Below are 22865 nucleotides of genomic sequence, written 5' to 3' on the forward strand. Positions count from 1 at the left end.
TTTTATGATTCCAAACTTTGGAATAATTACGGCGTAGAAGTATTGCTCTTTCAGAAAATATGAAAAAAATACAGATTGACTAGGTTGACCTGTTTCACCTATTTTGAGTCCTCCTGTAAAACCATGGCATATGACTTTTTGTCGGTTTTGTGATGCATGGTCACATATTTTGAAAGTTAATGAGTCATAGATATCAGTTAATGGATCTTCACGGCTAGCAAAATGATTTAAAGTTATCAAATTCCTACATGAATGAAAAATATGACAATTCATTAAGACATCATCAGATCTCAAATTCATTCAAGAGTATTTTGCCAATCCTTGACCAATTTGTACCAAGACTTTAGTATGTTGTAGCTTATTAAATTCACTTTTAAATTAGCAATACAGTATGTGTATATGGGGATGTCATCACTATGAAAAAAAGTGGATGAAGTTGAATACCCTTGAAAAATTTGGCCAGTTTACATGATATTTCTATGGCAGTCTTTTTTCTCCTTCTTTTGTGAAATGCTAAACATGACTTTATCTCTTGAGCAGTAGCTCACTTTACATATCCTTGGCCAGATTTCTCCCAGATTTTGATATGTTATGGCTGATGATTTGGGCTATTTTCATGAGGCCACTGATTGTTGATTGCATGTCACAATCATGTTTAAAAACTTATGTGGATGAATTTGAAAATCAGCCTTCAATTTACTGAGATTTTGTGCGATACACATCTTGTAATGACAAAGCTTGTAGCTTTTTGGACACAAGATGTCAAGTTTGAATCCCTGTTCTCTGATGAACAACTCAAAAATTGTATGGCCAATCGCCCACAATCACAAATGGAATGGATTACCTAATTTGTAAGTCTTGACAAATTTCTATGTCTACATTCTATTTTTTTCTTACACTATATAAATTTGAGTTTGTCCTATGTAACAGGACACCCTTGTCATTCTTTTTTTTTTATTCACTGCCACTGGGGTAAACATGATTCACAAACATTTGACCAGTAATGACTTCCTTTGCCATATTTTTGCTATTAAAATGAACATGCGCTTTCCATAAACTAGTGCTACATTAGGACACTGAAAAGGAAACAGACAGTGGGTAAGGGGCATATGTCACGACAAAAACAAATTTAGATTTACCACACAAGCACAGATACAGAAACATGATGAAGACTTACTGAGTTGAGTCTATGCTCAAAATCTTCTAGTGAAGTTACTGTTGTCCTGTTGAGAAAGAAAAAGAAAAACAAAAGGAGAGATAAAGTTTATGAGTTGTTGAAAAAAGTTAGGGAAATGCATAGAACTGTCATAACTGAGACAGCAAATCTGTGTAGTACAAGATTCATCACAGTACATTACTGATCTATTTCAGTGGAAACACAAGAGTTGTATATTAATGCATGTTATCTGGATAATCCACCAGTAGCTAGTGGTGGTACCCACACATCCCATGGTGTCTATTGACATGGCAGCAAGTGACAGTGCCTTTAATACGAGGAAGTAACTACACAACACTAGTTCAGTTGTCACTAATTGGGAGGGGTCGGGAGACAAGGTTTTCTCCCATTTGAGCAGGGATCCCACTAGCCCAACCAGACGTCGTGCAAAGCACGGCGTCCCCGTGCGCTAGCACGGCGTCAGACGAGCTCTGAGACACCAGTCTACTAAAGACCCTTGAACACAGCCACACAACAACAACACTGATGAAAATTTCTACATTCTTATCAAAAATTTTACGAATCACTCACGTGAATTGAAATGCTTGGACTATGAGCATGGTATATCAGTCCATAGTGAGCCCTCACACAACATACACTGTGCAAAAAGTCCAATCTTAACCCTATCTCTGTCACGGGCCGATTAAATCGGCCCAATAACTGCAGTAGAAATGCTTCGGCCGATATCATCGGCCCTATTTTGATTGACAGATAACTTCAAAGGCTATGACACTACCACTCTATAAACTCATTTGTGATTGGCTGACAGTGTAAGGAAACGACTTCCAGCGTGAAAAAAGCTTCCCCACCTTTAACCAATCAGGAAAGCTTTCTCAAAGTCCAAGAAATTGTAGTGGCCCCACCCATGTTCATTTGCATTCAGACTGCAATGTATTGTGTACAGTTTTGCCATGTGTGGAGAACTTACACGAATCTGTATATGTGGGACTGTAATGGAGATCGCCGCGAGCGATGAAAAGATCGTACACGTGGGTCAATTTTCATCTATTTTATCTAAGTCAAAATAGTAAAACATGAAGTGAAAACATTCAAATTAGGGATTTCAACATCTCTGAATTCTGTGAAGGGGTATAGTTTCAGTAATATCGGCCTCATAAATGATCTGAAGAATAGATGAACACTGCACATTCGGTGCAGCAGTTGCAACTGTTTACTCAGCACTAACAGCAGTGCAATGGGTCTCTAGTTAGCCGGGGCCAGCGGGGCAGGTGTAGGGAGCAATAGGGTTACAGTAGCTTCCTGCTGGCGGCCTGAAGCTGTACAGTCTTGATGTTGGGGTATGTTTGACTGTTTATTATTATTACATGATGAAACCGTCACTATGCGAAACTTCAGTTCAATGCAGGTTTATCATAAAGAAAATGACTGCTGTGATAGTTAATTCTGTTTCAATAAGGAAAGTGCAGAAAGTCGTAGACTAGCATATGATGATCAACTGGAATGCATGGACACTCCAGCGTTGATATTTTCAATAACATTTTTTATCCTTAGATTATCTTATCATTATGGCATTATCATAGGACAAGATTGATATAAATTTGAAAGAAAAAAGCACAATTCAATTTATATTTTCAGCTTGACAAGTTACAAACACGCTTTGTCTACTTTCAGGCCAACATCACTCACAAAATCAGAAATTACACAAAATGTGTGAAATCTAGGTTGTAATTGCCACAGACTTTTGTTCATAAAATGAAAAGTACTGATGCTATTGATAGAAAAATCATAGCATCTGAAAGCTGAATAAATTCTCTACAACATCTATGAGACCTTTTTGTGATGCAAGCTCATGGTGTATGGAAAAATGAGGTGGTAACATGTAGAAATAAGTCTGCATTGATAATTATGTGACATAAGAGGGCGTCCTACTTAAAATTGAAGTGCGCCCTCACTCAGATTATTATGGAAAATGAAAGTTTAGACCATAAGCTTTCAAATGATGTATAACATGACACATTAATGTCAATAATAATAATCAGAAATGGCCATCAACAATCTTGTGTCTGTGCACTGCAAAATGTCTGAGCAGTCTGGCTACGGCGTATGTGACAGATATAGGGTTAACCTGGAATGCTGATCATCGCTAGGCGATTCAAAATAAATCTTTCCCAGCTTTGAACGATGCAAATTGCGCTGCTAGAGTTTGTACGCCCGCATGGTCGACAGCGCCCCCTTTGCCCACCATTTTGCAGTGCTGCGCCGACATTTCAAATCATGTCTGCCGTTTACGATTTCTGCGGCGTATACGATTAAAAAAAGGCTTCATTTTCGGTAAGTTGTGAAATCTGTATGTCAATATCGATAGTTAAAGACGGAAGCTAAATAAAGTTTTCATCCTACATAGTCTGAGTAACAAATATAGTTGGGATCCCACTTGAAGTGATGGCTGGTAGTACTGGCCTGTGCAAACCATGATTTTGAAATAGGATGCTCATATAAGTATGTGAGCATTCATATACTCAGTACACTTATTATCGACCCTATCTCTGACACATACATGTAGGCCAGGCCTGAACATTGGGACATTTTGCAGGGTGCAGACATGGGATTGTTGATGGCCAGTTCCGATTGTTACTATAAGAATGTACCATACTATACACAAACTTTTACATAATGTAATAATCTGAGTGAGGGCGCCCTAGTATTTCAAGTACGATGTCCTCTTACGCCACACAATTAAATCTCTGCGGACTTATTTCTACATGCTACCATCACATTTCTTCATATAACATGGTCTCGTATCCCAACAAGAGATATGATATAAATATTGTAGATAAGGTATTCAGCTTTTAGATGATTAAATTTTTTCCCCCGAGTAGCATGAGTACTTTCATTTTATGAGCAAAACTTTGTGGCAATTACCGTAAAGTTCCGTGTATAAGACGCACCCCTACTTTCGGACCTAAAATAAAAAAAAAAAAAAAAAAACACGAAAATTTCCACGCAAATATTGCGTGTGTCATATATATTATTTCAGCTCAAAATTTCCCTAGAATGCAGCATGTATTTGCTCTATTTTTCGTTTCCTTTTATACTTTCTTTTACGGTATTCATCGAACATCGGCAAAATATGAAAGACGCAAAATGCGAGACTTGTCTCGGTACTCACTTGCTATTGTTTTGCCTTTCAATCGTGGTACATGTATCATCGTACTCATGAGTGTACAGTACGATCTTTGCTATCATACATAGGGTGTCTCGCATATTGATGCATGTCAAACTGGAAGGTTCATTACGAAAAATAAGAAAAACATCAACAAGTGTAGCAGAAGGATCGTACGGCGAGACGTACAATGCGTACGGTAATTACACTCACTGTTATTTCGCCCGAACTGAACTATCACTATAGTCATTTTCTTGACGACAAACCCCTTTTACAATGCAGTTTCAGAAAATGACAGTTCACTATGTAACGATGATTAACCCTATTAAGCCCAAGCTATTTTGACCCCTCGCAGGCCCAAGGGGGGGGGGGGGGGGGGGCACATTGTGTCCCCCCCCCTATATAACTTTTTTATTATTTGATGTATCATCGTCATATTTGGCACATGGGTAGAGTAACTCATACTCTAAACGACCGTACATTTGAATTTTCTCAAGGTCACCCATGGAGGGCGCTATTTTCCAAAATATAAAGAAATACATAGGAAATATGCTAAAAACATGATTTTTCTGTATAATTTCTTTATCCCATTATATATGTCTTATTATAGAACAATCATTTTCATATTTGTCACAAATGATAAGCAAGTGGAATCTTATCATTTGTAATGGTTGAAATTTCTCAAGGTCACCACATGGGGGCGCTATTCATGTCAACATAATAATACATTACGAGACCTGAGATGAAATGTTTGGGATGGGTACATGTATAGTTATGACATTTTATATTTGCATAATAGTGGAATTTCAAGATTGCAAATTGATAATATGATAAACTAACGATATTGGAGGCATAACTTGGGTGTGGGAATCAAAATAACACAAAATCGAAGGGCAATCTTAGAAAATATTATTGTTTTCAATTATCTCTATTATATTTATTGTTTTATGCCATTGTCACATTAAAAACAAAGGAAAAATAAGAAAAACTTTCCAGGACCATAATTACTTCAAATTTTGCTCCTTCAACAAATTTCAGCCAAGAAACACCCATTTCATCTACTGTAATGCTGTTAAATAAAATGGGAACAGAAAACAGATGCAAAATCTGACTGACATGGTTGTCATTTTATGGTTGCCATGGCAACCAGCAACATCAAATATAGCTAAATTATATATCAAAATGTTCACAATAAGATTTTAGGAAAAGTCACCAAATTTGGTTGAAATCGGATTAAGGGCGAAGGAGTGTCAAATGAAAATCTGGTAGCGGGGGCACAATGTGCCCCCCCCCCCCCTTGGGCTTTATAGGGTTAAACAGTCAAACATACTTCATCCTTGAGACTGTGCAGATGCTTCAGGCAGGAGGTTTACCCTATTACTCCCTACACCCTTACCCATTGGCCCCAGCTAGAGACCCATCCACTGCATGCGCACCTACATCAACAGCTGTACTGCATTTTCCACTGTCAATGCGAAGTATTCACCCAATCCATCTGAGCTTTACTAGATACTCATGAGACAGAAATAATGTAAATCATACCCCTTATTAAATTTGAGTTAAACATGTTAAAATCTCTATCCTTAATGTTTTCACTTCATATTTAGCTAATTTTACAGACATAAACTAGATGGAAATTCATCCGTGGTAAGGTCTTTTTCTCACCCGTGAAGATTCCTGCTACAGTCCCACATATGGTACTACAGGTTGGTGCATGCTCTCCACGCATGAAGCCTATAAATGGCAAAAACTGTACACTGCACTGCAGTCTACATGCAAATGAACATGAGCAAGGCACCCACAACTTCTTGGTTGTTGAGAGGGCTTTCCTGATTGGTTGATGGTGGTGAAACTTTTTTCTTGCTAGATATCAATTCTTTACACTATCAGCCAACGGATGAGTTTACAAAGTGGTAGTACCAAAGCCTTTGGAGTAATCTGTCTGTCAAAATAGAGCTGATTAAATTGGGCAGTACATTCTGGTGACAGACTTACTGTAGGACCAATTAACCTGTTCTGTACGGGAACCTGGTGGCCTGTGTATTAAGTCAAAGGGGATTTCAGGATTCAGTGTGGAATGGGCTAAATTGGTCTTTGACAGAAATAGGGTTAAACCCAAGTCTCAATATTCATGGATGATATTCGTTATTCCAAAGGTTTATCAATCTAAAAATGAAATAAGGGTCTTCATTCTGAAGGTCTGTTATTCTGAAACACGCAAATTCTGTATGCCTAGAGGTTCATTAATCCAAAAATGAACTAGAAATGTCACTATGGTGACTGGCATGCCTCCCCATAATGCATGGTTCTCCCAATAGGTCTATAGTACGTCTTGACAATGTGTGATGACAGTTTTACATACTCAGCAAAACGATGAAATGACATGTGCGTCACAAATGTGTTGATTGTTCACTTTCCTTGAACTAGGTTTAATTGGATGAATTGTTCACGATATTGTTCACGAGAGCAGGTATGTGGGGATTTGAGGATTTTACTTGACCCCAGACCATTTTATCAGTGTATGTATTGAGTAATTTCAAGGTATGGAGAAAAAGTGTAATTTCAGCATTAAATAGTAAAATGTCAGCATTTTAACCTGGCCTTTGACCTTGATATTTGACCCAATGACACTAAAATTCCCCAAAGAATCACTGTCAAGCAGTACATGCATGAATATGTACTAAGGGAAGGGATATTTATTATCACTAGCATTCTACCACGGGATCCCGCACATTTGCAGTAGGACAATTTGCCGAACACACAATACGCGCTGAACGTCCTGCCACAGTAGGACGGGCATGATTTATTCTTTGTGTGCACGCAACTACGGGCAGATACTGTAAGTGGTGCACGCACATCCTTTCCCCCGTCGGGTCTTGCTCTGTTTTGTGACATGAACGACTTGCTGGCCAAGCAAATGCATGCACGATACACTCGTATACTGAAAATCTACAGTATCATGTTGTAGTGTATGTTTGGGTGGCTCGTGCTTCTTGGGGTAACGAACGGTGCGTTTCAATTTCTGAGTTCTCACGATCGTGACATGTACACTTTCTTTCGATCTCACCTCAGCAAAACTGCGGTTGTCAAAAACTTTCTTTCGAAATCACGCTCAGCAAAACTGCGTGTGACTTGTCTGCAATCTAGCAAATTCTTTGAGCTCTCTCCACCATGATCATGACATTTTTTGTTCGATCTCACGCTCAGCAAAACTGCGTGTGACTTCTGATTTTTTTGAGTTCTGTACAGCTTGATTATGACATGTGATGTGATGTAAACTTCATTCTATCTCATGCTTCGTCATAGTAAAGTTGGGCAAGCGTTTTGGAACAAGGAGAAAAAATGCTTGTCCGAATCAGGCAAGCAAATAATTTTGAAGCCATCCATCTTCCTGGTGCCAGGTAAAAATGTCAGAGGTAAAAATGTCAGAGGTAAAAATGGCAGAGGTAAAAATGGCAGAGGTAAAAATGGCAGATGTACAAATGGCAGAGGTAAAAATGTCAGAGGTAAAAATGTCAGAGGTGAAAATGTCAGAGGTGAAAATGTCAGAGGTAATAATGTCAGAGGTGGAAAATGTCAGAGGTGAAAATGTCAGAGGTAAAATGTCAGAGGTAAAAATGTCAGAGGTTAAAAATGTCAGAGGTAAAAATGTCAGAGGTAAAAATGTCCAAGGAAATGTCAGAGGTAAAAATGTCACAAGTAATGAGAGCGATTTCATCAGAGGTAAACGTATGAAGAGCTTTTGAATAATAACCTAGCCAGAGCAAACTGTATTTATCGAATTATCAAATCCAAACTGCAGATTTGAAGAATATCTATGGAATAAAGTTTTAAAAAAGTTAGAGCACTCTCATTATTCTGAGTTTGATTCAAGTGCAGTGGCGTAATCTGTCTGTTCAGAGGAATATTAAACCAGCTAAGAGCCTAGTAGGCCTATGGGAAATTATTATTATTATTATTATCATTATTATTACTATCATTCATCATTATAAGGGGGTTCCAACAATGCTGCAAACCCCTTAAACAGTATAATCCTACGTTGTTTCGCCCAATGAAGTTATCACACACACAAACACATGTATACACACGCACAAACCCACTTTTGGTATAAACATATACTTCTATATGTGACCGTGCACCTCAAAACGAACATAAAGTCGCACGCACTGATTTTGCGTGAGGACTGAAAATAGGTGAAATGGGTCAACCTAGCCGAACTTGACTTTTTCATATTTTCTTAAAGAGCGGGTCTTCTTTTACATTATGCTAAAATTTGGTATCATAAACAGGCAGGAAAGTGTGTCTTTTTAGCAGTTTATCTCGAACATTTTTGGTAGAATAGTGTGATTAGGTGTGTCTTTAGAATCCCTTTTTCATTTCTGAAAAAAACTTTGTCCACACTCTTCACTTTCAACTCTAATACCTTTTGAAAGGATAGTGCTACTGCTTTGAAAGTTGACATTAATTATGAAAAGAATGTGTTAATGAGGCATGCTTTATTTCAGTTTAATCTGATAATCTCTCCATTGTTGTTACTCTGGTGGTTTACTTCCTGTTTTTGTCCCATTCATCGCACAGCCAGCACGGTTTGGTAAAGATTAAGCGCTTGAATAGACACTGTACTTCAGAGCCTCTTTTCTCAGTTCACACTTTTCCTAAGTTCGTACTTTCTTTCCAATATTAAGATAGGTTAGAAGAGTCCATTTGATTTGAGTTATACATCATTTTAAAGCTTAAAGTCTGCTCTTTCAGCATATGGTCTTCACTAAAAATTCATGTCTGGCGACTTTTTGTTTGTTTTGAGGTGCAGGGTCACATATGCAGATATACATACTCTCACATACACACTCTTACACAAACGAATTCCGCTCACGTCCAGGCTAGTATATATTTTTCATTTTTTGTATTTTTTTTTTCATTGTTTAGTGTAAAGAAGTGAAGGAGACATAGTCGAAGCAAACCGCTACTTTTTCACCTGTTCTATGTTATTTTCTCACATTCAGGTTTCGTAGGAGCCTATTTATCTCACAAGGCCTGATCACGACATAATGCAGAAGTAAAAATACAAAACGCAAAAAACAAACTACAGCAGATGTATCGGCAGACACAAGTAAGCTCTTGCAAAATATTTTATTACATTGTTCAAGTATCACATGGCGCAAAAACAAATATCTCGAAGTTTAATGAACACTTTGTGGTCACTTAACAAACTTATGCCTATTAAAACTGGAGACAAACTTTAGCAATAGACTGTTCTAGTGAGAGTAAAAACCGATAATTTGCCATGGGATTTCTTTCAATTATTGTTGAACGAATCCGCAGGCGAAAAAAAAAATGAAAATGTTTGATACCTTTCAAACTTAGCTGTTGCTCCAAAGTCAGATTCCATTATGTTTAAAGGGTGTGTGTAGTTCTGGTTGAGGTGAGGATTTAGGTTTTAACGTTTTGCGAGATATTCAGAAACCACTCTATAAGATGTCAAAGAGCATGCAACTCTAAATGGTATCAAAAATTTATTGATGAAAATCGGTTTTGAAATGGCTGAGATATCCAAAAACAAGGTGAAACAAAGAGATCCTAATAAAAGGCATGGCCTGTCGCCTTTTATTATTATCACTTTTTTGGATATCTCAGCCATTTGAAAACCAATTTTCATCAAATAAACATTGAATCCTTCTTAAAATTACATGCTCTTTCATATTTCATAAGAGGTTTCTCATTATCTCACTTAGGAATGTTCAAAACATGAATCCCCACCTCAACCAGTACTGTACAGTTCCTTTAACATAGTAAATTTATCAACATGGTATGTTGCTAAAGATTGGTAGATTCAGCCTCCGAGAATGACATTGTTCTCTGGTTATACAACAACAGTAAGAAAACTTCACTAAAAAGTAATATGAATCTTTCAGTTGAAATTACAAAAGGGGAGTAACAAAAATATACAGGCTCAAAATTCATTAATATTTGTTAGCAAAAATATGGATATACCCAGGTGTCAAACCAAGATTTTACCATTCTGATCGTTAAAAACATTTCATGAGATTCACATTTTTTTTTTTTCGAGGGGGGGGGGGGGGTAGTTAAGTAGTATGTAGCACAGGAGTGTAAGAACATTCGGGGCTCATGATTGACTTCCAGATTTTGATTTATAATGTACGCATTCAAAAACTGTTTACAAATTTTAATAATCTATGTGACTATACAGATTGCACCATGTCAGTTTAAAGGTGAGAACTAATGCTACTCGTTTTAAGTCACTGAATTTGGCAGAGTTTGTACTACAGGGCCATTTAATTTACACTTGCTTGGAAAGACCACAATGTTATGAAAACTGTGGCACTTTGATGATTAGATGCAAATAGATAAACGACAATATTACGGTGAGCTTACACTATACAGGGTGGCCCAAAAAATGGAACAGCAGGTTTTTAGGACTTTGCTGGGATAAAATGCGATAGTATTTTAGCTTGTTGGTGAAGCATCCATTCTTCATTGAAATAACATCAGAATCAATTTGTTGGAGAACTCTTTATTTTATTAGCACACAATGCTATCAGTACGTATCTGGGTGGAAATCACTGATATCTCTATGGAAGAACAAGATCAGTGGCGGAAATGAGCTGCATGCTTGGCGGAGGTCTGCGCTTTCAGAGTGCTTCTCTATTTTTTTAGGTGATCCGAGTATCCTCTCGGATCACCTTCTGTATCTGTACGGATTCTTTGTTGGTTCTTCTTCTTCTTTATTTCTGGACAAAAGTTGTGCATCTACTTACTCAAAAAGTTTGCAGAGTATCGATTTCAAACTCATACCATATATGTATCATGTCCCAAAGACGACAAATCTAATGTATCATCGTGATTGGTCAATCGTGACGTCACTATGACGTCACTATATGAAAACACATTTTCATTTATATCTCACTAATAGAATAGAATTTTTAAATGAAATTTACGTCACATATATTTCAGGTCAAGCGCATTCTACTCATATTCTCAAAATGTATATCTATCATTAAAACGCGGGCATATGCGTGCGTTGAAATATTTGTATGCTTCAATCGAGCTCAAATTTTTTTTGCACACGTTTCAGACCATTTGGAGCATTTTTTGAAAAATTGAAAAAATTGGACAGACGCGTATGCGCGCGCGCATACACACACGCACAGCTCATATGCAACAGAAATTTCCCGTTTCTTCACACTTATCGGATGCCTGACATGTCAAGGAATATTTCTACCAAATTTGAAGTCAATCCGCCTCAATATGACGTCATACGGGCCCGTCACAGTTGAAATTCCATGCGCGCGTCAATGGCGATATATACAGTGCAAATATGCCAAAAAACCGCCAATTTTAAATCCGATTTTACTCGTCAGGATGGACGGTGACCCCTCATTTTCTTTGTATATTTTGAAAGCTGATGAGTTGTACATGTCATTTCATGGGTTGGCGATACTGAAAAAATGATTAAAAGATATCAAATTTCTTATCAAAGTAAAAAAAGAAAATTTTCAAAATGACGTCATCAAATTTCAAGTTTACTCAAGCGCATCTCACTTATCCTTTGTCCAGTTACACCCAAATTTCAATATGTTGTAGCTTATTTGATGGTCTTTCAGTCATATAATAACAACATTTTGATTGGATGACAGCATCACCTCGTAAAAAGGGATTGAAAGTAACCTTGTCAAATTTGACCAGTTTACGTGTTATCTCTATGGGAGTGCAGTTTATCTGGAAATGAAAAGTGACATGACAATCTTTATCGAGTACTAGCTCACTTATGCTTTGGTGAATTTCACCCATATTTTAGTATGTTGTAGCTGAGACTTTGGGCTATCGTAAGTGTGCCCTTCGTTTTTTCATACGGAGTCGGGATCACGTCCAAAAACTTGGTTGAAATTAAAGCTTATCTTCGATGTATTTTCATATTCGTTTCTTTTTGCAACTTTCTTTGCAATAACTGAAGAAAAACAAGCCTTATCAGCCCAATATTTTGCACATGTTTACTTCATGTCACGTACATTATTTCATAAAACAACAACTACTTGTGTAAATTAGGGTCAAAGGGAATCTTTCTTTATTTCTTTCTCCTCAAAAATTGTGTAGAGGTTAGCTCAGAAAGTGCATTGCCTATGAATGTCAAACTTATACCATATATATGTATCATGTCCCAAAGACGACAGATCAAGTAAAATCACAGTGATCAGTCGACCGTGACGTCACTATGACGTCATTATATGAAAACACATTTTCATGATTATCTCATTAATAGAATGGAATTCTTCAATGAAATTTACGTCACATATATTTAAAGTCAAGCGGATTCTACTCATATTCTCAAAATTCATATTTATTTTAAAACGCGAGCGTTGAAATATTTGTATGCTCAAATCGAGCTCAAAATTTTTTTGCACACGTTTCAGACCATTTGGAGCATTTTTTGAAAAATTGAAAAAATTGGACGGACGCGTACGTGCGCGCACATATTCGCATACACAGCTCATATGCAATAGAAATTTTCAGTTTTTTCACACGGATCGGATGTCCAAAATGTCAAGGAATATTTCTACCAAGTTTCAAGTCGATCCGACTCAATATGACGTCATACGGGCCCGTCAAATTCAAAATTCCGCGCGTGCGTCAATGGGGATACACAGTGCAACTATGCCAAAAAACCGCCAATTTTAAATCGGATTTTACTCGTCAGGATGGACAGTGACCCCCCATTTTCCCCCACATATTCTGAAAGCTGATGAGTTGTACATGTCATTTCATGGGTTGGCAATGCTGACAAAATGATTAAAAGATATCAAATTTCTTAATAAAGTAAAAAAAGTAAATTTTCAAAATGACGTCATCAAATTTCAAGTTTACTCGAGCGTATCTCACTTATCCTTTGCCAATTTTCACCCAAATTTCAATATGTTGTAGCTTATGAAATGTTCTTTCATAAATGTATAAACATAATTTTGATTGGATGACGGCATCACCTCGTAAAAATGGATTGAAAGTAAGCTTGTCAAATTTGACCAGCTTACGTGTAATCTCTATGGGAGTGCAGTTTTATGGAAATGAAAATTGACATCACTATCTTTATCGAGCACTAGCTCACTTATGCTTCGGTGAATTTCTCCAAGATTTTGATATGTTGTAGCTGAGACTTTGGGCTATCGTAACTGTGCCCTTCGTTTTTTTCATACGATGTCGGGATCACGTCAAAAAACTTACTTGAAATTAAAGTTTATCTTCGATGTATTGAAATATTTTTCTTTTTGCAACTTTATGTGCAATAACTCAAGAAAAACATACCTTATCAACACCATATTTTGCACATGTTTACTTCATGTCACGAACATTATTTCATAAAATAACAACTACTTGATCAGACGCCATCTTGGGTATGTAAATTAGGGTCAAAGGTTATAGATGTTTCATACTGTATCTTAGTGAATACATGTCCTTTCTTTCCCATATTTTGCACACGTAAAGACCATGTTACAAGGATCATTTCACAAAATAACCACTTTTTGCTCAGATGCCATCTTGTTTGTGCAAATTGGGGTCAAATGTCATATGTACTTCTTTCTGTATCTTCGTTATGACGTGTTATCTCTATGGGAGGGAATTTTTTAAATGTGAAAATTGACATGATTGTCTTTATCGAGCACTAGCTCACTTACCCTTCGGTGAATTTCTCCCAGATTTTAATATGTTGTAGCTGAGACTTTGCGCTATCGTTACGTGCCCTTCATTTTTTCATACGATGTCGGAATCACGTTAAAAATCTTGGTTGAAATTAAAGCTTATCTTCGATGTATTCAGATATTTCTGTCTTTCCAATAACTCAAGAAAAACACGTCCTATCACCCCTATATTTTGCACATGTTTAGTTCATGTCACGTACATTATTTCATGAAATAACAACTACTTGATTGGACAATATCTTGGGTATGTAAATAAGGGTCAAAGGTCATAAATGTTGCATTTTGTATCTTGGTGAATACCTGTCCTATCTTTGCCATATTTTGCACACGTATATAGACGATGTCGCAAGAATCATTTCACAAAATAACCACTTTTTCCTCAGATGCCATCTTGGGAGTGTAAAGGTGGGTCAAAGGTCATATGTATTCGTTGCTGTATCTTTGTTATTCAGTGTATACAGAATTTGGTACCAAAGATGGCAGATATGACTCCCTTTTCTAAATGAGAATCCAAACATCACACGGCCAATGTCTCTAAACACAGATGAAACTTGTATTGTCATGCCTATTGCGATCAGGACTTGAATCATTGATTTAAAAAAATCGGATCACCTTAATTTGTCAGTGATGACAAATTACAATCTCTAGTTTTTTCTGGAACCGCTTTAGTAAAAAGTATTTCAGGGGTTTGCAAAAGTGATAGGGTCTATTATAAATTATTTGTACAGTATTTTGAAATGCTAGGCAAGATAGAAATATGTCGATTTCATGAGGGTCACCTTTTTGAGAACAGGGGTGACTTCTGCAATTTTGCCACCCTTTACATGACACGTGCAATAAAACCTTTACGTGTGTTTTCTCGCGCATGTATACTTTTTTTTTTCGTTTTAATGTTTATAATAACGTACATCATTTACGTCACGATTTATGCACTCTTATCTCATAACCCGATGAAAATGTTTTGGATAAACCAGAAAGAGGCCAGGTGAGGCGATATGCATTCTACCTGTAAGTGAGGAAAATGAGGGAAATATTTTGTACATGTACGTAGGCCCTACTGGTCGTGAAGGAATACAGTTTTCATTTTGGACAATTTTTGTACATGCTCCATTTGCAATAGTTTAGAGACGTTGGGGTCTGGGTGGGAGGTTCGGTCCTTTCCATTAAAACGCAGAGGGTATCCGTGAGAAAAAAAGAATGCAGGAAAGTGTAGGGGAGACCGGGAAGAAATGGGACATTTTTGCATCATCATGAAAGATTCCTTGTAACTTTTAAAATATTTTGTCAAACTAGGTCATAATCATAATTATGTAGTATAGGTTCTGAAGTTTATAGTAGAGTATTTAGTGATACCCATATATATGGGTAATTCCATGGGGTTGGGACTGAAATTGTGACATACAAGTTGAAAATTCAAGTTGGGTAAATTGAAATTTTCTTTTTCCCCCTGATTTGTTGTTACTCCCATTCTTCAACTTATTCCACTAGAAATCTGTTTATTACTTCGCACACTTTCAGTCAGCATGGGTAAACAGGTATGACAAATACCTACGTTACATGGACTTCATTTTGTGACATCCTCAATAATTTTGTGTTCTGAAATGATAACAATGAACATATCCCAGTTTTTTTCCACCATAACACATCAACATTTTATCTGACAGGCACATGAGATCATTATTAGTAAGATTGTCCATTCTGATATCAACTGCAAGACACTTTTATTAACATGTTTTTTCTACAAACCATTTACAATTTTAACCAAAGGTTTAACTTTTTCCTCAAGAGTGACACAATAACAATATTCTTTAAAAAACTACAGTCGAAGCAAGTGAGTTGTATGGACATTCAAGTGAAAACATGATTTTATTGTTATCATCAGGGGTTTTCGTACTACAACCTTGTCCACAGTATACTACCTATGTTACACGGACAGTATGTCTTCGTAACATAGGTACATTACGACATATCAACTGATTTCCTTTGTTGTGGTGTCAGATGTTAGAACCTACACACATAGACTTTATGTATGTTCCCATGAATAACACTAATGTAACAGTTCTTTGGAATTATACCTGCTGTATACCTTTGGAACAATACCTATGTTACACAGACTTCAATTCTTTGTAACTCTGGTATGAAAGAAGGTAGACTTAATAATAATAAGAAGAATGATGTCGAGCCTTGCACAATTTGACCTTATATACTCTGACTAACAACTTCATCAACTGTCAACTCAACTATGAAAACTAATAAAGAGAAATCATACAAGTTTTCTTGTCTTCTCCATGTTCTTTGTTTGAAGTTAATTTCTGCTCTTTTCTACAATGTCCATTTTCCCTCCGTCCAGTTTTCTTTTTGTCTAGTTTGTTATGTTCGCTCTTCTTTGGTGTTGCTTTGTCAGCTTCCTCTCTCTGTTTGTGGAGTGCTGTAGCTGTGCCCTTTTCACTCTTTCACGTAGTTTAATTACGTAGCGGCGGCAGAGGAGGAGCCATGGCAGATTCATCGACAAACTGGACAAAAGGTGTGAAGAGAAATAAAATGAAAGAATTAACAGAAAATTTGTGTCTGTGTACTCTTTATATTCCTGTTGATGTATCTGTGTATATGAATGGAATTAAATAATTTGGACAATTTTGCTTACCTTTCTACCTCTTGTCATACCAGTTGGCTACAGTTCCATGTGTACCATCCACCACCAAAAAAAAAAAAAAAAAAATATGGGTTACGCTTAAAATGATGTACAGCAGTAATGTTAATAATATTAATAATAATATAGCATGTAAAAAATCATTTTCATATTCTACGCTAATTTTTTTTTTCACTTCTATGTAAGCTAGCAAGGCTAAGGGCAGGGCGCTGCCCCCAGTGTCTTGGCTAGGGTTAGGGATAGGGCTAGGTTTACGGTTACGGTCCTATTCCAAATAGACCTCAAACAAAATACTAGGCCCCCCTTTTTTTTACGGTACTCAATCCCCATCAAATTCAAAATTTTTGCCCTCTTTTTAGGATAGGATAGACCAATAATATGCCAATTTTGATTGCGGTACATATGGAACTATTTCCTACCAATTACCTACCCAAAATGAATACGAAACTGGCATTTTAGCTTTGAGACTTTACAGTGGGTGAACGTGGAATGGAAACAGTGAACCCATGTACTGCTTCATCAGAGCACCGTAAAGCCATCTAACACTATTAACAGGTCAGTGAAATCTTGGAAAGGAAAACACTGACATTGTAACTCTGTTCAAGAGAAAGAATCTAACAGCTCTTAATTCCCAAAATATCAACAACAAAATTGGGCAAACTCTTTCTTTAGCTCAGACGCAGTCTGGACGTCTACGTATTCCAACTTCATAGTACCGTACTAACGTTCAGCACATCTACTTGGTAGATACGAATGACATAAGGTCCAAAATTCACAAGAATCGGGAGGTAAAATAATGTTATATTGCCGTGAAGATACACTGGACATACTTTTGTACGGTTTTCTAAGAGAGGAACACATGCTCCTTTTGCAGAGACGGGCATAAAAGGGGAAATTTGGCGATCACAATTACGAACATGGACAAGTAACAAATATCTCAGTATGTGGGACTACAGCGTGTTAACAGCATCATCGTCCACCGTATATTTGGCCAGTTCAGTGGTTTTAATATCGTTTTTTTCCTCCAATACAGTTTACAAAATGTGACAAAAGTTATTTACTTCGTAAAATAGCGTACAAGCTTACTGATTGACATCGGAAACATTGAAATTCCCGATCGGAAACATCGAAATTCACGTACCGATGTCACACGGACTGCAGCAGAAAAACGGGTCTTGCGCCGTCCAGGTAGGTGTGAACGGGCTGTAAGTGGTCTTCCCGCCGTTATGGAAGTACTGCCAGTGACGTAAATACGATTGCTGAAGTTAGTAGCTCTTCTTTTTATCGCGAGCGCGACTTTCTTATCCGATGTTACACGAAGAGGCCGGACTTCGGACGGAAGTACGGTAATATGTTCTGTGTTTTCTCTTTTATTTGGAGCTTTTTGATGCTAATTTTTGGACAATAATACTCCTAAAATATGAGTCTAATTATAGAAATCAAGTTTCTGATCATATTATGATTACATGTGTATGTAAAACCATGCAATACCGATGTTACAACAAAAATCGCCGCGGACTTCGTTTGTAACATCGGTATGAGGTTGCTTCAAGATGCTCTGGTGTTCTTATTTTGTGACACATGTTTATGTGCCTTATAGTCTTTGTAGAAGTCACCTTGCCTCTCTTAATTATGATAGGCATAATGCTGAAAGGTTGTGTATTTCTGTATTACATTGCCATGAAAATGGCATATATTTTTGTCACAACTGGTACCACAAAAAAACCATGAGACATCAACAATGAAACAGTCACAGACAAAATAAATTTGTACACAGGCTTGTTTTTTATTCATCAAATAATTCTTCACACATCTCTCTCCAAGAATAACCACAAACCACAAGCAATTATTTGATAAAATTTTCAGAATATGACTTTTATTCCCTGCACAACATGAAAATCTAGAGCAGGCCCAACCCCATGGAATGACCCACATATAAAACATTTTCGTGTAATTAATGATTTGTTTAACCCCTAATTTTGGGGGAAATGGGACATCAAGCGGGGAGAAATGAGACAACCTGGAGAGAAATTGGATAACCATCATGACCAAAGTAGGATTTACATGTGCCGCGGGGAGAAATGTAACACTGCCCTATTAAATTTCTCCCAGTGGCAACAGAAACAGTAAAGGATCCCTGCCAGTTTTTCATACCTCCATGTCTGTTATCAAGCAATTTCATTTTCAGAAGTTTGCACACTTATTAAAATACCTATTAACATAGTATAGGATCTACCAGATCTATAGTAAGTTTGATATTTTACTGACAAGATACCTGTAGAGCTGTATAGTGGTTAATATGTCCATTTTCAGGTGTACCGAGGCTCATCTTTTTACTGATATAATTCGATTGTTGACTGGCCGTGCATTTTTCAAGTTACATGAGTGTCCCATATTTCTCCCCGGTCTCCCCCATGCTTTATTTCAGGAGAAGGCACGAAAAGCGCGTATTGCGAGAAAGGTGTCAGAAACATGAAGAAACTAGAAATGTCGCTATGGCGACTGGTATGCCTCCGCCATAATGCATGATTCTCCTAATTAGGTCTAGATAGTATATGTGGACAATGTGTGATTACATTTTCACAAAATTGGCAAAATATTAAAATGACAAGTTTGTCACAAATGTGTTGAATATTCACCTTCCATGACCTAGGTTTAATTGGATAAATAGGAGAGCATGTATTTGGGATTTAAGGACTTGAACTTGACTTTGACCCATTCATACGTTGAAATGCATTGAGTAATTTTCAAGGTATGGAGAAAAAGTGCAATTTCTGTATTGAATAGTAAATTGTTACCATTTTCATCTGGACTTTGACCCCAAAATTCACAAGATAATCACTGTCAGGCAGAACATGCATGAATATGTAGTACGTTTCAAGATAACTTGAGCCACTTCCGAGATATGGAGAAAAAAATTAGTTCAGCACTTTCACTTGATATTTGACTTTTTGACCTTTGAGACAAAAACAAAAGAAAAGAAAAACTTTCCAGAGAATCTCTATTAGGTTATACATGCATACACCAAGTGTAACTGTCACAAATGTACACACTAGTAGTTATGTACACGTACATGTATGATGTACTGTATGCCTGGCTGTTTTAATGTGTATGTACACAGGTGGACCAGATTAATGGAGAACATTCTATGTGGTATAGATATAGTACATACAGGCTGACCAGATCAGTGGAGAATTTTCTAGGTGGTATACAATGTAGCTATACAGTACATGCATGTAACAGGAAATACATTATAGCTCACTCAATCTAGATTGATTTCACCCATTCCAGAATCTTCTGGGAAGTGCTAACATAACCTTGGCTGAGTGAGGCACTGTCCCTGTAGCCCAATGTGATTGGTAGTTATTCTTGGCAATGATGTTTTGTACATAGATAGGCAGTGAGTCATCCAGGATTCCTGGAACTTGGACTGGCTAGTAGGTTGGAGAGAGTTATAGAATGTGCTAGAAGGGGGTGAATGGATAGTATATAAGCCAGAGAAATTCTGCAGTAGGCAGAGTACCCAACACCTCTGCTCTGAGAGTTACGTCACTTCTGGCTCTGAAGCGACTTGTTATAGTCAGTCCTGTGTTACCTGCTGACCTGTTAGGTTTGTGGAGATACTTGGCCTGGGAGACATTTTGCCTGCAGAGAATTAATGTGCCTTCATTGGAGATAGACTCCATGTTTTTATGTCAATGGACATTGCTACGGCAAAGCTGTGATGGGCTGGATTCCTAGCTGAACATTCGAAAATGAATCATCATTCAACGCATCAATTGGACGTGGTCGTCACAACGTTTGGATTTTGCACGTTTCGCCGTGGACATATTTCGTGGATTTTACCCCGGATCTACGCGTGTATACCGTGGACTATCGTAACCTGCGCCTCTGGAGTTACGTCGGAGGAATCATTCATCGGTGCGTCAAGGATCATTCGTCTGTGCATCGAACATCGTATTTGGACACTTTCAAAGGATTATTTAATACGTGTAAGTGATTCCACTACCGATTTATAACCGCTTCTATTGATCATTGTTGTACTGATGTGACGCCGATTACCAGTCTGTACCCACAATATCACTGTTAATAAACCGCCTGAACATCAGTTGATTGTTTCTTTTGTGCGATCATTCTCAGAGTGATTTTGGTCGTAACAAAATTGGGGGCTTGTGTCCGAGAAGTGAATTTAAAGCCAAAACTTAGAATTTGGAACGTTCCGGAAGCCAGAATATTGGTACAGACAAAATACCAGTTGAGTTGATTGTTCAATTGTATATTGTGTGTAATACATTGTGACAATGTCAATCAGTACAATGGATGTTCAGGCATTTGTTCAGAGGACAGATTTGTCCCTCAAAGATTTGCAAAGGTTACGCAAATGTGATTTGACTGCTATTGCACAGCATTTAAGTGTAGATGTTCCACAAGGTGTAAGAAAGGCAGAGATTCTTGACTTGGTAGCTGGTCACATGGAGCTCAAAGAAGAAATTGACACTCCAGATCGAGCTCAAATTTCAGATCAAACACGGCTTGAGCTTGCTAAATTGCAACTGAAGGAGAAAGAAATGGAAATGAAGGAAAGAGAAAGAGAAAGAGAAATTGAAATGAGGAAACTTGAAATTGAAGAGAAGAAAATGGAGCAACAACTGAAATTGCGTGAGATGGAATTGACTCATGCACAGACTGTTGGAAATCGTGAAAGGGCTCCCTCTGAATTTGATTTGGTCAAGAACATTCGATTGGTGCCAAAGTTTGAAGAAAACAGAGTTGATGCATATTTTGTGTCATTTGAGAAGGTGGCTAACGGTTTGAACTGGCCACAGGAATTTTGGCCCTTGCTCCTGCAAAGTGTGTTTGTCGGCAAAGCAGCCGATGTGTACTCATCTCTCTCTGAAGAGCAATCACGTGACTATGCTACAGTCAAGAAGGCAGTGTTGAATGCATATGAGTTGGTGCCAGAGGCGTACAGACATAAGTTCAGAAATTCGTACCGTAAACCAGGCCAGACACATGTTGAGTTTGCTCGTGAAAAAGAAATGATGTTTGATAGGTGGTACAGGTCCCTGAAAGTGGATCAGGACTTTGATAACCTACGTGAGGTTGTTCTCTTGGAAGAATTCAAAAAGAGTGTTGCTTTCAGTGTGAGGTCGCATTTGGATGATCATAAAGTGACAAGTTTGCATAAAGCAGCCTTGATGGCTGATGAGTATGAGCTGACCCACAGAAATGACAACAGACCACCTTTCAGGAATTTCTCTGGAAATAAGAGAGACAAAAATCAGTCGAGCAGTCCAAAGAATGCTGGTTCTGAAAAAGGCACGAGTTCTGAAACTTCATCGACACCAAAGCCTCAATCTGACAAAGGGTCCGGTACAAGTGCAAATGTCATTAAATGTTTTCACTGTAACAAGACAGGGCATGTAAAGTCACAGTGTTGGAAGTTGCAAAACAAAACAAAGAAGGACTTGGGATTTGTTATGTCAAAAAGTGTCCTACCCGAAAACAGTGTCCCGTTCAGTGAAACACAGGCCATTGAAAGTCAATCTCCCAAATTCAAAGATAGGATGAAGCAGGTGGATGAGTGCTATCGTAGCTTTTTGTTTGATGGTGAGGTGACCCCATGTACTTCTGGTGAGGCAGGTAAGCCAGTGGTCATCCTGCGGGATACGGGGGCCTCTCAGTCGTTGATGGTGGATGGTGGTATGACTTTTCCACCAGATAGTGCAGTGAATGCAAAAGTCTTGATTCAGACTGTTGATGGCAGTTATATGTCAGTGCCACTGTATAGAGTGGATTTGAAGTGTGACCTAGTTTCTGGTCCTGTGACTGTTGGAGTTGTTCCTGAGTTGCCCATGGCAGGGATTGATTTCCTGTTGGGGAATGACTTGGCTGGGGACAAGGTGGTTGCGTCTCCAGTTGTTTCGGAGAAACCAGTGGTGGTTGCTGAAACTGAGCAGTTGCAGGAGGAGTTTCCTGGGATTTTCCCAGATTGTGTTGTGACTAGGTCTCAGGCTCGTAGAGCTGTTCAAGATGATGCGGATTCTGTTGATGTGGAGGAGAATTCCGGTGTTTGGTTGGCAGAAACCTTTTTCAAGGATTTGAATGATGGGGTTGCTGTATTAGGCTCCAAGGCTAACAGTGATGGGCTGTTTAGCAAGTCTT

General features: G+C 37.8%; 1 protein-coding gene across 1 annotated transcript in view; it reads right to left on the minus strand.

The window, feature by feature from the left end:
* LOC139740060 (nuclear distribution protein nudE-like 1-A) overlaps positions 1-22865 on the minus strand; it is a 295093-nt gene that overhangs the window by 149092 nt on the left and 123136 nt on the right. Inside the window, exon 4 of the mRNA XM_071650654.1 lies at positions 1178-1223. Coding sequence (XP_071506755.1) covers positions 1178-1223 — 46 coding nt within the window. The remainder of the gene's footprint in view (positions 1-1177; positions 1224-22865) is intronic.

This window comes from Diadema antillarum, unplaced genomic scaffold (assembly GCF_040938485.1).
Source record: "Diadema antillarum isolate AM-2024a unplaced genomic scaffold, OU_Dant_1.0 seq00000830_RagTag, whole genome shotgun sequence".
NCBI lineage: Eukaryota > Metazoa > Echinodermata > Echinoidea > Diadematoida > Diadematidae > Diadema > Diadema antillarum.